The following is a 16,244-nucleotide window of genomic DNA, read 5'->3' on the forward strand; positions in this document are numbered from 1 at the left end:
TCCACAGCATGAGCTTGTAAAGACTGGCCCACCAACAGTCTGCTACTTCATTAGGGGAGTTTTACTTTTAAATCTTTACTTTTCAGTAAAGATTTCCTGATCACGCGTGGAGTGCTGAACCCTTCAATCGATCCGTCGAACGTTAAAGACAGGATGATGTAGCACCTTTATTTGTTTCCATTATAGAAAACATTCTATGCAAATCGTGACATTCCTGGATAAAAATAAAAAAGTCTGATATTAAACTTTTTCTTGTTGCCAAACTAACACGACTTAAAAACGATTCAGATGTGAAACAGAGGAGAGGTCTCGTGTGTTTTTTAAACCTGAAATGTGAAGTCGTTGTTTAGTCAATGTCATACGGATAACTAACGATTAAGAGCTCTTGCACGCCTCTGGAAGCCTTAGCTGTGGTGCATCATTTTCTGGCACCTTCCCACAATGCACTGCAGTGATTTAAATAATTTTCCATCTCCCCACTGTTTTTTTTAATAGCAGTCAGTGAAAACTGGTTATCTGCAACAATTTTTCCTCACCAACAGCCACAGACATGCTCTCTACTTTTAAGGTTAGACTCAAAACTTCCCATTTTGATAAGGTTATAGTCAGGCCCGGATCAGGTGACCCCGAAGCATCCGTTAATTATGCTGCTATGTGATTCCCTGTGACACACTGAGCATTCTCTCGCTCACCTTTTTTCGTTCCCCGGGTGTTTATATACTACTGCTGCATGTCATTACATTTTGTCTTCTTTCTCCAATAGTGTATGTTCTGTCCTGTCTCTGGTGCTCTCTTCTTTTGGCTGTTCAAATGGAGTTTTTCCTTCCATTGCTCAAAGTGTTTGCTCATAGGGGATTGTCTGTTGGGGTTTTCTCCATAGCATCTTTACCTTACAGTATTAACAGTGTTGGTAGTAATGGAATACATGTAGTAATGGAATACATGTACCGCCTTTACGTATTTAAAATACAAAATATGAGTAACTGTATTCCATTACAGTTACCGTTTAAAAAGGTGATATTCAGAATACAGTTACTGTGTTGAAATAAATGGATTACACGGCGGTCTTTTCTTATTTCATATGTTAGGTTATGCCCTCTTTATTTTTGGTAATTCCACGCCGGTGGAAACCCAAACAAAACACGCAGTAAGAGGCTCTAATGTCTGTGTCTCAATCTCACAGCCCATGTCACCCGTACTTGACGTGAAGAAATATTTTTAAAAATTATTATTCAAAAAAATTATTTAATATCAAGGCAGAGTGTTAGTGTTTTATATACGCGTGGAATAATTTTCTATGCAAGATCGCAACAAAAAGTGCAGCCGTACCTAATGTCCACCCTACTGTTACTCATTTTAAGATTTAAAACTCTAGTTGGTATGGCGAGTATTCTTCAGTAATGGTAATAAATCACACAGCAATAGTACATTCATGTAGTTGTAAAAAGCATGATAATATATTAAGTAATCCAAAGTATTCAGAATACGTTACTGTCATTGAGTAACGTAACGGAATACGTTTCAAATACATTTTGGGGCATGTAATCTATAATCTGTAGTGGGATACATTTAAAAAGTAACCTTCCCAACACTGAGTATAAAACGCAAATGTTGTTGTGATTTGGCACCATATAAAAAAAAAACCCCAACAAACTTGAATTGAACTGAACTGTTTATGATTTTACTCCAGCGTGTACATGGCTGCTAATTCAGCCCTTTTCCCATTGCAGCAGGCCACCTAGAACTCGATTTTCCAGTGCAAGTCAGAGCACAGACATGCAAATTCACATATTCTAAATGTCCCTTGCATAAAGGCAGAACTGTACAGCAGAGAGAGCCCTTGCTGCGTGCTTGGCTCGGTCAAACACCTTTCGTGACAAGGAATTAATAAAGCCTACCAACAGTACACAGAGTATTCTGTCATCTGTGTGTCACCATTCTCAGTCCAAGCTGTACAGAGGAAATGCCTTAACCTGCTGTGATCATCTACAGTAAGATCATTTACAATTTGGTAAATTAACAGCAGTGAGCATGTTTGTACCCATTTGTACCTCTGTTGTAGCTTTTGTCAGTTGCTGTGGCAGGATATGGGAATCTGTTAATGTTCATCTTGGTGCCGGTACATTACCTCTGATGATGCACGGTGCAGTGAAAAAGTATCTGCCCCATGATTTCTTAGATTTTTTGCATATTTATCACATTTACTTGTTTCAGGTCATAACACAATTTTTAACATTAGACAGAAATAACTCGAGTAAATACAAAAAACTGTTTTTTTTAATTGATTTAACCTATTCAGGGGTAAAAAAAACTATCCAGTTCTAAATGACCCTGTGTGGAAAACTGACTGTCCCTCCTTGTTAAATTAAAACATTTTCTGGAAATCTGAGTTCAGCTTCACTGGCCACACTCAGGTCTGATAACTGCTGGACCTGTTAAATCAAGAAATGACTTAAAAAGAAAGTGAAGTAGGCTAAAAGATCTCAAAAAGCAACACATCATCCCACAATCTTAAAGAAGCAGCTGAAAAACAAAGTTAATTGACATCTGTCACCTTGTAAAGAGTTACAAAATTCTTCAGCAAACCACAGTGAGAGCCATTACCTACAAATGAAGAACACTTGAAACATTGGTGAACCTTCCCAGGTCTACCAAAATTACTCCAAGAGCATATTGATGACTCATCCAGGAGGTCACCCCAGGCCCGGAACAACATCTATAGAACCACAGGCCTCAGTTAAGGTTCATGATTCAACAGAAATGGCATCCATGGAAGAGTTCCAAGGAGCAAGAACACAAAGGCTCATTCCACATTTGCCAAAAAACTTTGTGATGAGTTTCAAGACTTTTGGGAAAATATTCTGTTGACTAACAAGACAAAAGGTTTGAGTCCTGTTACATCGGCTGTAAAACTAACGCAGCATTTCGTAAAAACAGCATCATACCAACAGTCAAACATGGTGGAGGTAGCTACAAAACCTGGACGACTTACTGTAACAAAATAAGTAACAAATACTGTATAACACTTAAAGTGTACAGGGCCTATTTTGTGACCATGGGATAGGCCAAGCCTATTGAGTTTCTCTGTGCCCCTCCACTTTGGGATTTTACTTCTCAGGTAGGTCCCCAAGATGCCCCCACAGCATAAACTGGTAAGTTAGTAAGTAAAGTAAGCCACGGGGCGATCGTTGCTCAAGAGTTGGCAGTTTGTCTTGTAATCAGAAGGTTGCCAGTTCGAGCCCCTCTGGTGGTCAGAGGGCCCGGTGGCGCCAGTGTCCGGCAGCCTCGCCTCTGTCAGTGCGCCCCAGGGGACCCGTGGCTACAATGTGGCTTGCCATCACCAGTGTGTGAATAGGTGGATGCGCTTTGGGGTCCTTAGGGACTAAGTAAAGCGTTATAGAAATCCAGGCCATTTACCATTTAAAATTTTATTTACATAGCACCTTTCTAGACAAAAGGTCACAAAGTGCTTCACACAGAGATAACAAGGTATAAAACAAAAACAGACAAAAAGTTGAGGAAATGCAATACTAAAATGATGTGTTTTTAGTTGTTTTTAAAATAGACTACTGAGTCCACAGATCTTTAGCTCAATGGGAGAGGGAGAGAGTTCCACAGTCTGGGGGCCACAGTGGCAAAAGCTCCGTCTTCCTTAGTTCTCAGCCTTGTATGCTGTATAACAGGTAGGCCCTGATCACGTGACCTCAGGGACCTGCTAGGGACATAGGGCTATAGAAGTTCAGTGATGCAGGCTGGTGCTTGTCCATGAAGAGCTCTGAATGTCAGAACCAGAATCTTAAAATGGACTCTGAATTCAATGGGGAGCCAATGGAGCTGTATTAGCAATGGTGCCACATGTGAGTACTTCGAGGATTTGGTCAGAAGCCTTCGGTTAGTAAAGATATATTCTTCAAATCGATGTATAATTTGTGTATAGAGTCAGACCAACCTGTAGGATTTGGCGAGTCGGCTGGGTGATTGCTTGGGTGAGGACACTCTCTGTAGCGTGGCGTAGCTGGGCATGTCAGCAGAGGCTGATCCCAGCCGCTGCAGCTTGGTAGGAGATCCCACCGCCTGCAGAGGGGAGCTTACGCGCTGCAATGCAAGATTTGTAATTCATTAATTGGGAATGTCACTCACATTAAATATTCATCCTCTCTTCTTATTCCTATCATTACTTCCATAGAGATGAACAACTCCCCCCCCGGAGCTGGAAAACCAGAGAGCAGAAACTCTAATCCGTGATAACATCCTGATGAAGAGCTCTGGGTTATCAGACCAAAGACCATGAAGTCACGACTGTAAACTTTTACAACCAAATGAACTTGAAATGCAGCCGTGAGCAACGGGCGGCCAAATGAAGTTCCCTCAGAATTGAATTGGTTGAACAAATATTTCCAATGCCTTTCAGGCACAGAGCTAAAGGGACAATTTAAAACACTGTTAATTTGGATGAGCGTGGTCAAGTTGTGATACACCGGAAAAGTGAAGGTAAATCAGTTTAAATGTTCAACGGAGTTACAATAAAGAATTATGAAAAATGAACTAATGAGTGAACAGTAGTGTAAATCGCCACCTGTTACAGCACGTGTTAGTGTAAGTTTGATGTTTTTTGGTTTTTCCCTGTGGCAGCCAACAACCAGAAGGCTGCACACTTTCTAATAATCACTGTTAAATGAATAAAAAAATCAGAATCATGGGTAATAAATCCTAAAGTTAATTAAATTGTTATTTGACTGTTTCCAAAGCAATGAAACGATATTGATAACCTCTAACTATAGTGATGATAGCATATGTATGTATTAATGTCTTTATGCACACATTCTCTTCCTTAATGGGAATCTGAACAAAGCTTTGCATGAACATCGTCACACAAGCAGTGATCATGTAACTGCGAATGCAATGTTACGTTCTCACGTGTCACGTTTAACGTAATGACTTTATAGTTACCAAAATTACAGAAATAAAGTCAACTAAACGGGACTTTGTAGTAACAGTTCCTGCAAGAATAACGATAATGTATATAAAAGAAAGAGCGGGCTCAGTTTGGATACCTTTGCAACAGACACTGACACCATCCAGTGAATATGTAAGACACATTCTGCTTCACAGGTTTTTCTCCACAAACATGTTGAGCAACATAAGGTCGAATGTTGAATTTGTTCAGTGGTTCTGAGATTTTAACATTTGTTAACAAAAGCTTTTTCTGTCTCTCTTTTGTGGGTTTGTCAGCGGGATGTGTGAAAAATAGACACGTAATTTGGCAGAGATTTGGTGGCCTTTGCCACAACGATTACCCGAACAATGCTTGCTGACTCTGTGTTGAAAACGTGTGAAAATACTACAGCTTGTATCTTTTGAGATCAATGGAAGCAGCTTGAATTTGACTTCAGTATTAGTGCATTAGAAATTATCCAATCGCTACATGAAGCCCTTCAATACACTTTGGTTGCAGTGTGCACAGGAGCAGTGGAGAACGCATCAGTCACACAACAACTGAAGCATCATAGTAATACCTTTAGGGATATGTACCTGTGCAGGCAAAGTGGCACACGAGTAATACATGGATGGTCCAGCAGGTGCAGGTCCGCCCTCTGTGGACATGTGGAAAGCGCTGCCAAAGGCCTGCTGGGCAAATGAGTCTCTCTGGGACTGTGAAGGAGAGTCTGTGCCTGCTAACTGGGCAGCTGCACGGCTGGATGTCACCTGAAGATGGGTGGAGGGAAGAAACATAAGACAGATGAGGGGAAGAAGGGGTCACACAGAGAGGGAGAAAGGAAGGGGGAGACAGATGTGAATGAAGATGTAAGAGGACAAGAAAGGAGGGTGAAGAAGAGCGCACAGGTTAGGAGGACACGGGACAGGAGACACGAAGAAGACAGAGGGCATTTGGAGAAGGTAAATCAGAGGAACAAGCACCTGGTTGTAGCTGTGGACTGCTCCTCCGATTTGCCCACTGCGGCCTGGGACTGATTCTCCAAGTGTCAGCCCTTGATTACTATGGTAACCAGCTGCTGCATAGGCATCTTGATTGTTAAGCTGTAAAGCGCTTTGGGACAGGAGTCCTTGTCCTGATGGGAAAAATGAAAAAGAGTCGAATTAATAAGGGTGATGAGCACTGGCCAAGGATGTGGTTACTGAGCCTGCACAATGTGCAAATTTTTTAAGGAGAAAAATCCTGTTCATTAAATTCATCAAAATGATCTTTAAAAAAGAAGAATCTGGGTTAGCAGTCTGAAGAAAGCTAAAATGATTTACAAGAAATTTGTTGACCAGTGTCAAAAGCCACCTTACAAACAGACTTTATTTCTGTCAAGCTGCTTTTATGTAACTGTTTTCAAATGACTCTTACTTTCTACAACAGTCAGTCTTTGTGTAAAGACTTCGTCTGTTCGTGGCCTTGAAGGCATTCTGTAACCTACTTTACATCCCACGTGTTATACAATGTATTTCTTTTTTATGGGAGAAAGACTAAACGTGAATACAACAAGCAGGACTGTGTTGGTCTGTAACAGACCTTGAAATGAAGAATAGAGAAAGGAAGAAGCACACTGAAGGCTGAAATGGGATGAAACAGATTTACTTATCGTCCTGTTTTAAGGCATCCACTTGCTTTTTACCCACTATGTTATTCTGGCCTCTCTCCACTCTCTTCCAGTCATGCTCCATGACCCTTAAATCTCACTCTATTCCTGACCTCCATTTAAAACACACTCTTTTCCTGCCTCTATCAGTTCCTTTATTGCTCTCGACTACCTGAGTGTCTCCCCCTCTCTCTCTCCATTCCATCTGCCTGTATAATTCAGCAGGGATAGCGACACAAAAGTGTTAGAATGAGGCCAACAATGAAACTTTCACAAACTCACTCAAGGATGCACTGAAATAATCCATTTTCATTTGCTGTGAAAAAGTAAAACTTGTGGCTTCATAAATAAAAAATGAAGTGTAGTTAGTGAAAAGTTCTTTTTTTATTTTTTAAAAAAGACTGGTAGCTCTCTTAACTACTAGTTGAATATGAAGCTAGTGGGTGGAGTGGGTTAAGGCGGCATTAAGGGAGCATTCACGTGTAAGGACTGTTTCAACATTCGACGGTGGGTGTGGCAGATTTTCAGCAGGGTATTTTTACTGATGCTACTTTTGCAGAGATAACCAGTGTGGTGGTGGTCAACAGGTTTGCCTTTCAAAAGGCAATCATCATCTCAACATAAGAATAATAATCATACCATCAAGGACTCACAAATGTAAGCGCATTCCTGGAAAGGGACTGACGAAACTGCCGGAATGGGTGTAAGGGGGATGTACAAAGAAGTGGGAAAACTTGAAGGACAAAATATGGTTGCCCCAGAGAAAACAAGAAAGGTCCCCATTTTGGTAATTAGAGGAAACACGAACCCAGCCTACAGGGACTCACGAGCTAGAATACTCCTCATGTCAGTCGCATGTCTGGAAAAATGGGAGCATTGCATCGGGAATGGAGCCTGGCGTTAAAAAATAATCAAATATAAGATCCCATCTGCTGCAGCCCCTTTATGGAAATTAGGGAGTAGGCAAAAGAAGGCACAGCAGTGCCGTAACAATAGTCATTTATGGCAAGGACACAACACCTTCATTAGCAATTAGCACGAGCCAAGCTATCTGCCTAACTGCCAACAACAAAGTCAGGAAGGTACTGCACAAGCACCTCCCTCATTCTCTCCGAATAGTTTCATAATGTGATTTGATCGAATAGAAGGATGACTGTGATTTTATTGCTGGCATTGGCTTGAAAAGTTTAGCTAAACTTTTCAGCACAAGCAGAACGATTCAAGTTTGCAAGACATCGCTCACCTCTATTAGTCTATTAGCGCCTGTGTAATTAACAACAGAGTGCTGGTTTTAGGGTTTTTTTCCCTCTTTAAGACCAGCACTTTTCCACAGGTCCTGGTTGATTTTTTAAAGATACCAAGACAGTTTAATTCTGCAACATTTTGGATATTGAAATGAATTACCTTCACTAAGCACCATGGGGAGTGAATTTTCAAAGCACAACTACTTCATAAATGCTGCTTTGTGATGCCAGTTTACTGAATGCTGACTTTTACAGGGTCAGAAAACCAGCAGCTCCAAGCTAACTGAAGGTAAGATAATAAAAAATTGCTTAAACGTCAGGCTTAGCTAACCCTCCGCTGGCTGTGTGAACTAACTGGTAAGAGAATGGAAGTTGCTTTCAGTCTTCAGGGAGAAAAAAAATAATAGTGGTTTGACTAGATCCAGCCATCATCAACAACACTAAAACATCATCTCATGACAATGTGCAAAGGATCCACTGCCAACACTCTGGACTCAGACACTACAGAACAACCCCAAATACTGAACTACAAAATATAATCTTGTGATTGACTAGTGCTTCTTCCTCTCAGCTGTTACAAGGCGAGCTTATACAGGTATTTGGACACTTTTATAAATAGTAAATGCGCTAAATGACCTTTAACCTCATAAGATAATAGTCTAGTCTTAACAGCCTTTGAACTGACACGAAAGCATACATAACAGGTTCTAGATTTACATTTAAAGGGTTGATTCAATCTCTCAAGAGTTTATCCATCATGATTAGAAATAATAAAAAACAAATTTAAGACCTTTTACTTTGTTGTATTTTTTATTAAGGCTCTACAAACACAAAGTAGCATCGCAGTGATAATTAAATCAGTTTTACACATTACCAGTCTTAACACGTCGTTCCACATCATAACACTTTATTTTTTATGACAGCAGCCAATTTGTGAACATAAAAGTTTTAGACCAGTATTTCAAATAATACAAAAATGGAGCAAGTGACGCAAAAAGTCATAATCCTTATTGGCCAAGACATGTTTAGGTGTCTGGAACAACATTTAAAATGCATCTACATGGATGCTATTTTTATGTCTCCATGTTTAATAGGGAATGGCATAGCGAGTCAGAAAGAGAGGCAGGGTTAACTAGCTGATGACTGCGTTAGAGCAGAGTTAAATAGGTTAACAGCAGGTTTACGCTATCTTACAGCCAAAGCATAATGACATTAAATGCTTCACTGCTAATTTTACATGCAGCCTCATTAGGGCTTCTAAAGCGTTTGCAGTCTTGTGATTTGCACATGGACCATTTCATTTCCAGTGTAAACATGCAAACATGCGTAGACTGTGACACATAACACAGACTCACGCGGCACGGAGGCATGAACCATAATCACAAAAGCATCTAGAAAGCATCAAATGAGAATGTTAAGGGAATAATTTGGGAAGAGGAGGGCGGGAGCTGCTTGTACAACAGCCAAAACCCTCCCATCTCTCTTATTAAAGTGCTGTTTCATTTTTGATGCAACCTTGATTAATTCACTTTGGTGATGATAGCAATAATGTTCCTAATAAACAGCTTTAATTACAGAAATTAAACTTTTTTTAGCCAACAAGGTATTTTAAAAAAATGGTGTCCCGTTGTAGCTGCAGCATTGCATGCATGTATCAGCAGATATACTAGATTACGTTCCCTTTATCCTGGCAAAATAACTGACTGCACCCATGTTTATTAAATTTTTAGCACTCAGTACTCTCAAAGGAGTTCTTGAGCTGTCCTCTGTCAGCAGTGGCTGTTCCTTTAATCTCTGCTTGTGTCACTTTTTTTGCCAGCAGTCTAAGAATCAAACCAAGAACGGCGCACGAGACAAAACCAAGAAACGTTGCTTGTTTGTGATTATTAAAGAAGAGAGAAATCTTAGTGCCGGCGGTCCATAAACACTGCACGAGGCAGATAAGGCCAGCAGCTAACGGCAAAAGGAGTCACTCTGGATAAAAGGGTTGCAAAATAAAGCACGACCAAAGTGAAAAGTCACATTAAAGTACAGAGAATGGCTGCAGGCGGAGTAGCTGGTGATTCTGCATAATTTAAAATGTGATATCAAGCTAAGGGTGCTGGCTGAGTTTACTGGGTCGAGGCCTCAGTGTCCAATATGCTCATCTTCCGAGAGTACACACGTATATGCATACACAGGCTTAAAACACACACGCACACGCGCGCGCGCACACACACACACACACACACACACATAGTGAAATGAAGGAATTTGTACTCCAGGCCTGTTTGAGATCAATTCACACACTCTCATGCACACAAGAGTCAAATGTGTGTGTGCAAAGCCAGTGGATATTTTCCACAGTTTTTCTTTGCCACTTTAGGTGTGTTTCATATGGCTAGTGGAGCCTTTAAGGAAACAAAGGGCCTCATAAATACATTATTACTCATATGGCATGACACTAAAGGCTCCACTCATTCCGTCTGATGTAAGTGAGTGTGTGTAGGAAAAGATAGGGGTGTATTAGTGTAGTAGCAGGAAAGTAATGGGGTCCTGTAAGAAGGTCTCTGCTTGTACATTTTAATATCTATTCAGAGCTGAGTGAACAGACACACGCACACTTGGATCCCACCTGCCCCGTGATCTCATGCATGAACACTGAGCACATTTGCATATACCTGCATCTACGGAGTCGTGCACATTCTGACCTCTTTTCTCTTTTCTGTCACGCACGCAGACCCAAAGAGCTTTTCTTCGTGACCAGACTTCTCGATTGACATGTTTTAATATTTCATGAGGTGGTCTATATTTAGATGCCCATTAGAGGCACGTCGAGTCTGCAACACAAATGAAACTGCATGCACGGTCCCAAATAGCTGCTCGCAACACAGCCGCAAACACCAGCATGAAGCAGCGTGAAGACACTTGGTGTACTCTGCTGCTGTGTCACATTAATCTGCTCAGCAGCTCGAGTAAAAGGCATGGATTCTGCTGCTCCAGTGGGCATGGGTTACAGGTGTGTGTGGGCGTATGTAAACATCTCTTCATTTGTCATACAGGTATTATATTTCCTATGCATGCATGTGCTTGGCTGTGTGCTAAGTAGTGTGTACTTTTAACTAAACGAGACAAAATAAACATGTAAGTGCAACCGGCAAACAGCCCTTTGTGGTTAGTTTAGTTTTATGAGTGAGTTAAAAAAGCTGTTCTGGTTTTCTAAAAAAGGGCAGAGTCAGTTCGTTTCAATATCAAGAGCAAAAACACAACAGGCTTTTTTTCAGCGTTAAATATTGGAGCAGCTAGCAGTAAATCACACGTCACAAACCTTGGTAAATCAGTTTGCGCGCTTGATTTAAATATTCTCCTCGCTATCTTTTGTACCTTAAAAAACAAGCTCCCAGAAATACATATGCAAAAGGGTCAGTCACAAAAATCTCTGAGTTCCGACCTCTTAAATTCAATCTTTTCATTGCGCTCTATCATAGCGCAACACACTAGTAAATTTGGTGCATTTTAAATCATGCTAATAAACAGTGTTTTCTTAACACAAGCAAACAATTATTTGCCACGATTAGAGTAATTTCCCACGTAATTGGTGATTGATTTCAGAGAGTTACCATTTCTAGACAGCAACTCTAAATCAATTGCAGCTTTTATCATCAGAGCTAGCTAGCAAGTTGAGCTAACATTGAATGAGTTGGCTTAAAGTCTCCGCCTGAATAAAAAAAATACAATAAAATAATTATGATAGAGGTATCAAGGCTAGCTATGCAGCTTGCATATTAAAGACATGGACAATGTCAGTATATACATTCTAAGACTGACATTAAGAATGATTTCCCAGATATACTCAATTCTTTTCAGTTCTGTTAGCCGATAACATCCATTAGCATATATGCAAGTTTCTTAACAGGATTCATATACTACACACTAGATGCGCTAGTAATGATATATGTGCGTGTGTGTGTGTGTGTTACTAACACTAACACACCAATATGAGTTCATTAATGCTGTATGTTTGACTACATCATTGCTTCTGTTGTTCCTCTACTCACCCTCTTGTTGTCCGCACTGCCTTTATCCTGTCTGTGGCTGACCTGCCATTCACTCTCTCTCTCTCTCTCTCTTGATTAGCCAGTGAGTGACACATTGCATAACTGATATTTTACATTTGAAAAATGAACATTCCTGTTTGTGTTGTGTCGCATCCGTCTGTGAATGTTAACGCACAATACTGTGCATGCACACCTCTACAACTTTTCCGTGTTTTCATTCAGCACTCAGTGTGTGGATATATGTAGCTTAATGTGTCTGTGCTGTTTAGCTGCATGTTGGTGTGTGTGCCTCACCTCTCTGTACTGTGAACAGCAGGCCAGCTGACACCTCAGCAAGGATGGATTAGCATATCAAACTACTGGCAACACTGCATGTCTCCTGACAGCTACCGCTCTCGCATGGGGTAGAATATAGAGTAACACCCAGTAGCATCCCTGGGACCAAGTATAGAAGGTTGAGAGCGGTTTCACTGAGTGCTCTGACAAACTACTTTAAACTTCACATTAAAAAGCAGCACAACCTCTTCTTCTAGCAATTGTTTCTAAGTTATCAAGGAACTTAGCAGATAAAGAGACAAATAAGTCCTTCTATGGACCAAATCAGAGCTAAGAAGAGAATAAATAGAAGTAGCAACTTAAATCCAGTCTTAAAATGAATCTGTTTTCACTTTAATTGCCAATGTTAATCAACTTCTTAATGTTCAAAGGCTAAAAGGTATATGGGTCATACAAGAACAGAAAGGCAACTTGTCATCAACAAAAAATTCAATGAAAGCTGCATTCATCTTTGGCACACTAACATACTATTGCAACAGATTCTGTGGATTAAAACTTTTATGTTTGAAAGAAGCCGTATTTTGACCGCAGCAGTCACGGTAATGAAAGAAAACATGTTTTGCATTTAGGTGAGGAGACAATAATCAGCCTGAGTACAGATCATCATGTAACAGGCTTCATTAAAAAGGTTGCTGTTAATTCAAAGGAGGACTAAACATACTGCTGCACTGCCATGCTTCCTCACTAGTGGAGGAGGCTGTTTTTGTGAAGCGCACTTTCTTTGTGAACTCAAACACATTCAACAGGTTAATCAACCAAAACCTGGAGACTACGGCTCTCTGGGAATAACCATCCTCGCTGGTTTTGATTAGATTGTACCTTTCCTCTTCCAAGATATGCTTCTTTTGCCGTCTCAGGAAAGAAAAAGGAGGAAGAATCGTTTCTCGTTCTACTCTCATCATCACAACATTGATCTTACTGTCTCCTGTAGAAGTGTCCTGTGAGTCCAAGATGCCCGATTCCTGGAGCGATCGGATGCAGGAGTCCACCAGCTCTAGGCCTGTTGTCAGCTCCTCCTCTATGTCCTTCTGTCCATCTACACGTGCAGGAAGAACAGGAGACAAACATGAGCAGAAATTCATACACTTACACATAATGTGACTACACTATTTCTTACAGTTAGCAAATGAAGAGCCACATGCAGACTCCCAATGACTCTCATTGTCTCTGCTTTCTGTCTATTGTGTTTGTAACCTTTCATTTTCAACTCATCCTTTAACCAGAAACCCACCTTTGAATATAAGCAACTGGATCTTAGACTATAACACAATTCTAGACAAGTTTCAACAAAAATATATTCAAAATCATTGTCATTTAACTGCAGATTAGTTACCCAAGAAGTGGCTTTACACAGTGACACAGAGCAGCATGCAATGGCGATCAATGGGCCAAGGGTAAAGGCCTAACTGATAATCCAGCAACAAATCTTGAGGTCCACCTTGTACTTAGATACCAGCCGTTTGTCTGTCAGAAAGAGGCTGATAACATGCCCAGTGTTTTCAAGTTAAAGTGGGCTGCCAAGGGGGATAACAGCTTACAAATGAGTCTTAGGAGCAGCATTAATCTCTTATCAAGACAGAAGAGAAACGGTAATAGTAGAGGACTTAGTCAGTGGATTTAGGAGGCAGATTTTATTGACTTCAACTGACACAATTCTAGACTGATGATGTTGATGCTGTTGGTGAAGCATTTCCAGGGGTATCTGAAGCATTCCACTAGAATTACTCTTACCCTCACTAACAAAAGCTAAAAGTCATTTTTAAATCTGCCCCCCCGCATAGCGGGATGGATAAAGACCGTGGCAGACATTGAAAACTTTCACTGTGGAGGGTTTAAACCACAAAACCTCCGCGCTTCCTATACAACTCAGCGTGACTGACAATGAGGCAGAGAGAGGGAGACCTAAGTGTCACGCATGGGAGGTATTTCTTCAGCTAATAAATGCCGTCAAAGAAGTTGTCAAGCCTGGAGAAGTGTCTTAATTTGACTTTCAAATTGCCTAAAAGCTCATTGATTCTCATTGTCCTTTATGGAAAGCACATCCCATCTGGCACCCTGAACAGGTTAAACTAAATACTCAGAATTATTTGCAAATGCTGCTTTACTCAGTTGTCAGATGGTTTGAGGTGTGGTGAGAGAATCTCACCCTTTTATTGTTAACTAACCTTTATTGGGGTGGTTTAAGACCACCGCAGTACTTTCTAAAGAACTACATCAATATATATAATATTATATAGGACGAGATTACAGTGGATAACAATGCAATAAGCACAACCAGCAAAGCACAGCGCTACAGTACAAACAGTGAATAAGACAGTCACATTACCTTGGTTATTCCAGCGAAACTTCTCATCTGCTGAACTGCAAGAGACAAACGAGAGAAAGAAAAAAAAGTGTTAATATACTGTGAAATGTTGTTCTTTGGAGGAGCACCATCGGGATACTTTTAGATTGACGGTAGTCCATTAAGCCACACATGCCTTAAACTGTGTTTCCCATCCATGTCCACTGCGTAGGTTTGCGATAAAAACAGGAATACCACACAAAATGCTGCTTTCTACGGTTTGAACTCTTATTTTTTCGCTGAAGGATGAAAACATACAGACTTCAGATTCTTCAGTACCTTGGGAACAGAGACCCTTCTCAAAACCAATAACATACACTCCAAAATGCCTTATTATCAAAGTGAAAACAAGGTTGCTTTTGAATTTCTCTTTTTGTGAACTTGTTTGGGGTATTTGTTTATCCCTCTACAGTGTTATCTTGTCATGGGAATGATTTCAGAAGGGTAAGCACAAAGGGATTGGAGATAAGAAATATTACTAAAAGGGTGGTGAGAAAACATCAGTTCAAATAGGACTAGAGAAGTCTGCCTGTTTTTCTGCACCAGTGAAACACAATAATAAAAAAATATAAGATTCCATACACATCTGCACTGATTTGGTACGCAGTAGTGCCGACAGATAAAGCACGGAGCACCAATGCTGCTCACAAGTGTCGGCGTTGCTCCTGAAATTCCCTGTGCATTTACTGTGTTTACAGACCGTCTTCAGCTTTGTCTTGGCAGCCAATAACGTATCTTCACACAGACTCCCATTTAGTGTTTCAACACAGCCATAATGTTACATATAACAAACAATGCTGACAGGCCTACGCATTTCTGTTTCAGTTGTCATACAACTGCGTGGTTATAAGTCTCACGCAAACTCATTTCCTCTTCTCTCCTGTTATTTCCCCTCTCGTTCTGTCCTACCAGGTAGCAGAGAAGTAATATTTGCTCCTTGAATTTCATTACATAGCATGTACACAACCATGTCAGCTCCTTTTACGCACTTAATTTGTTGATTTGTTTGCTAGTTCATTCAGGATATTTGATGGCTATGTAAAGGCGGTTCTGCCTGTGATTTTTGTGTGGATTGGCACCCTGAAACAAACATATGAGAAACTATATTGCTGTTTTTTAGTGTTTACTTACAGTGGTATTCTTGTTGTGACACACACACACACACACACACATACACACACACACACACACACACACACACACACACAGTAATTCTATACAGCTTTCGACTCTAGCAACGTCCAATAAATCTTTGAAGACTCCTCTTGTATATTCTCTCTGTAACTCCCCAACCAGTGATATTTGTCAGAAGACATTAAACACCAGAGCACGTAAATTCCTATTAATCTTACAAATTCAGAAAACCTCCATTGTATTATGATCGCCAAGATGTTCAGTGTAAATCAATATCAACAAGATTTAAACCTTTGTAATCCACACACACTAAATAACCCTTGTGTTTGTGTCAATACGTGACATAACACCAAAATAATAACATTCACCCGTGTAAGTAGGCTACAGGCTCAGTAGAGCAAACAAGTGGAGTGACTACACATCATGTACTATATTAAGTACAGTGTTACTGTTTTATTACTCTGAGTATAAGTATCATTTCCAAGTTGTTTTTCCTGCTCAAGGATTAAAGGCTCTCGGTAATTCCGATTTCCTGTATTCTCCTTTGAGGCCTGTTTGCTGAAAC

General features: G+C 40.4%; 1 protein-coding gene across 5 annotated transcripts in view; it reads right to left on the reverse strand.

Annotated features, from left to right (window-relative positions):
• Positions 1–16,244, reverse strand: part of ctnnd2b (catenin (cadherin-associated protein), delta 2b) — a 224,990-nt gene that overhangs the window by 85,717 nt on the left and 123,029 nt on the right. For all 5 annotated transcript variants that reach the window (XM_040044969.1, XM_040044968.1, XM_040044972.1 and 2 more), the window contains 5 exons: positions 14,528–14,562; positions 13,121–13,237; positions 5,920–6,071; positions 5,533–5,706; positions 3,950–4,095 (listed from right to left, as the gene is read on the reverse strand). In XM_040044969.1, coding sequence (XP_039900903.1) covers positions 3,950–4,095; positions 5,533–5,706; positions 5,920–6,071; positions 13,121–13,237; positions 14,528–14,562 — 624 coding nt within the window. The remainder of the gene's footprint in view (positions 1–3,949; positions 4,096–5,532; positions 5,707–5,919; positions 6,072–13,120; positions 13,238–14,527; positions 14,563–16,244) is intronic.

This window comes from Simochromis diagramma, unplaced genomic scaffold (assembly GCF_900408965.1).
Source record: "Simochromis diagramma unplaced genomic scaffold, fSimDia1.1 OVJJ01000663.1, whole genome shotgun sequence".
In the NCBI taxonomy this organism is placed as follows: Eukaryota; Metazoa; Chordata; class Actinopteri; order Cichliformes; family Cichlidae; genus Simochromis; species Simochromis diagramma.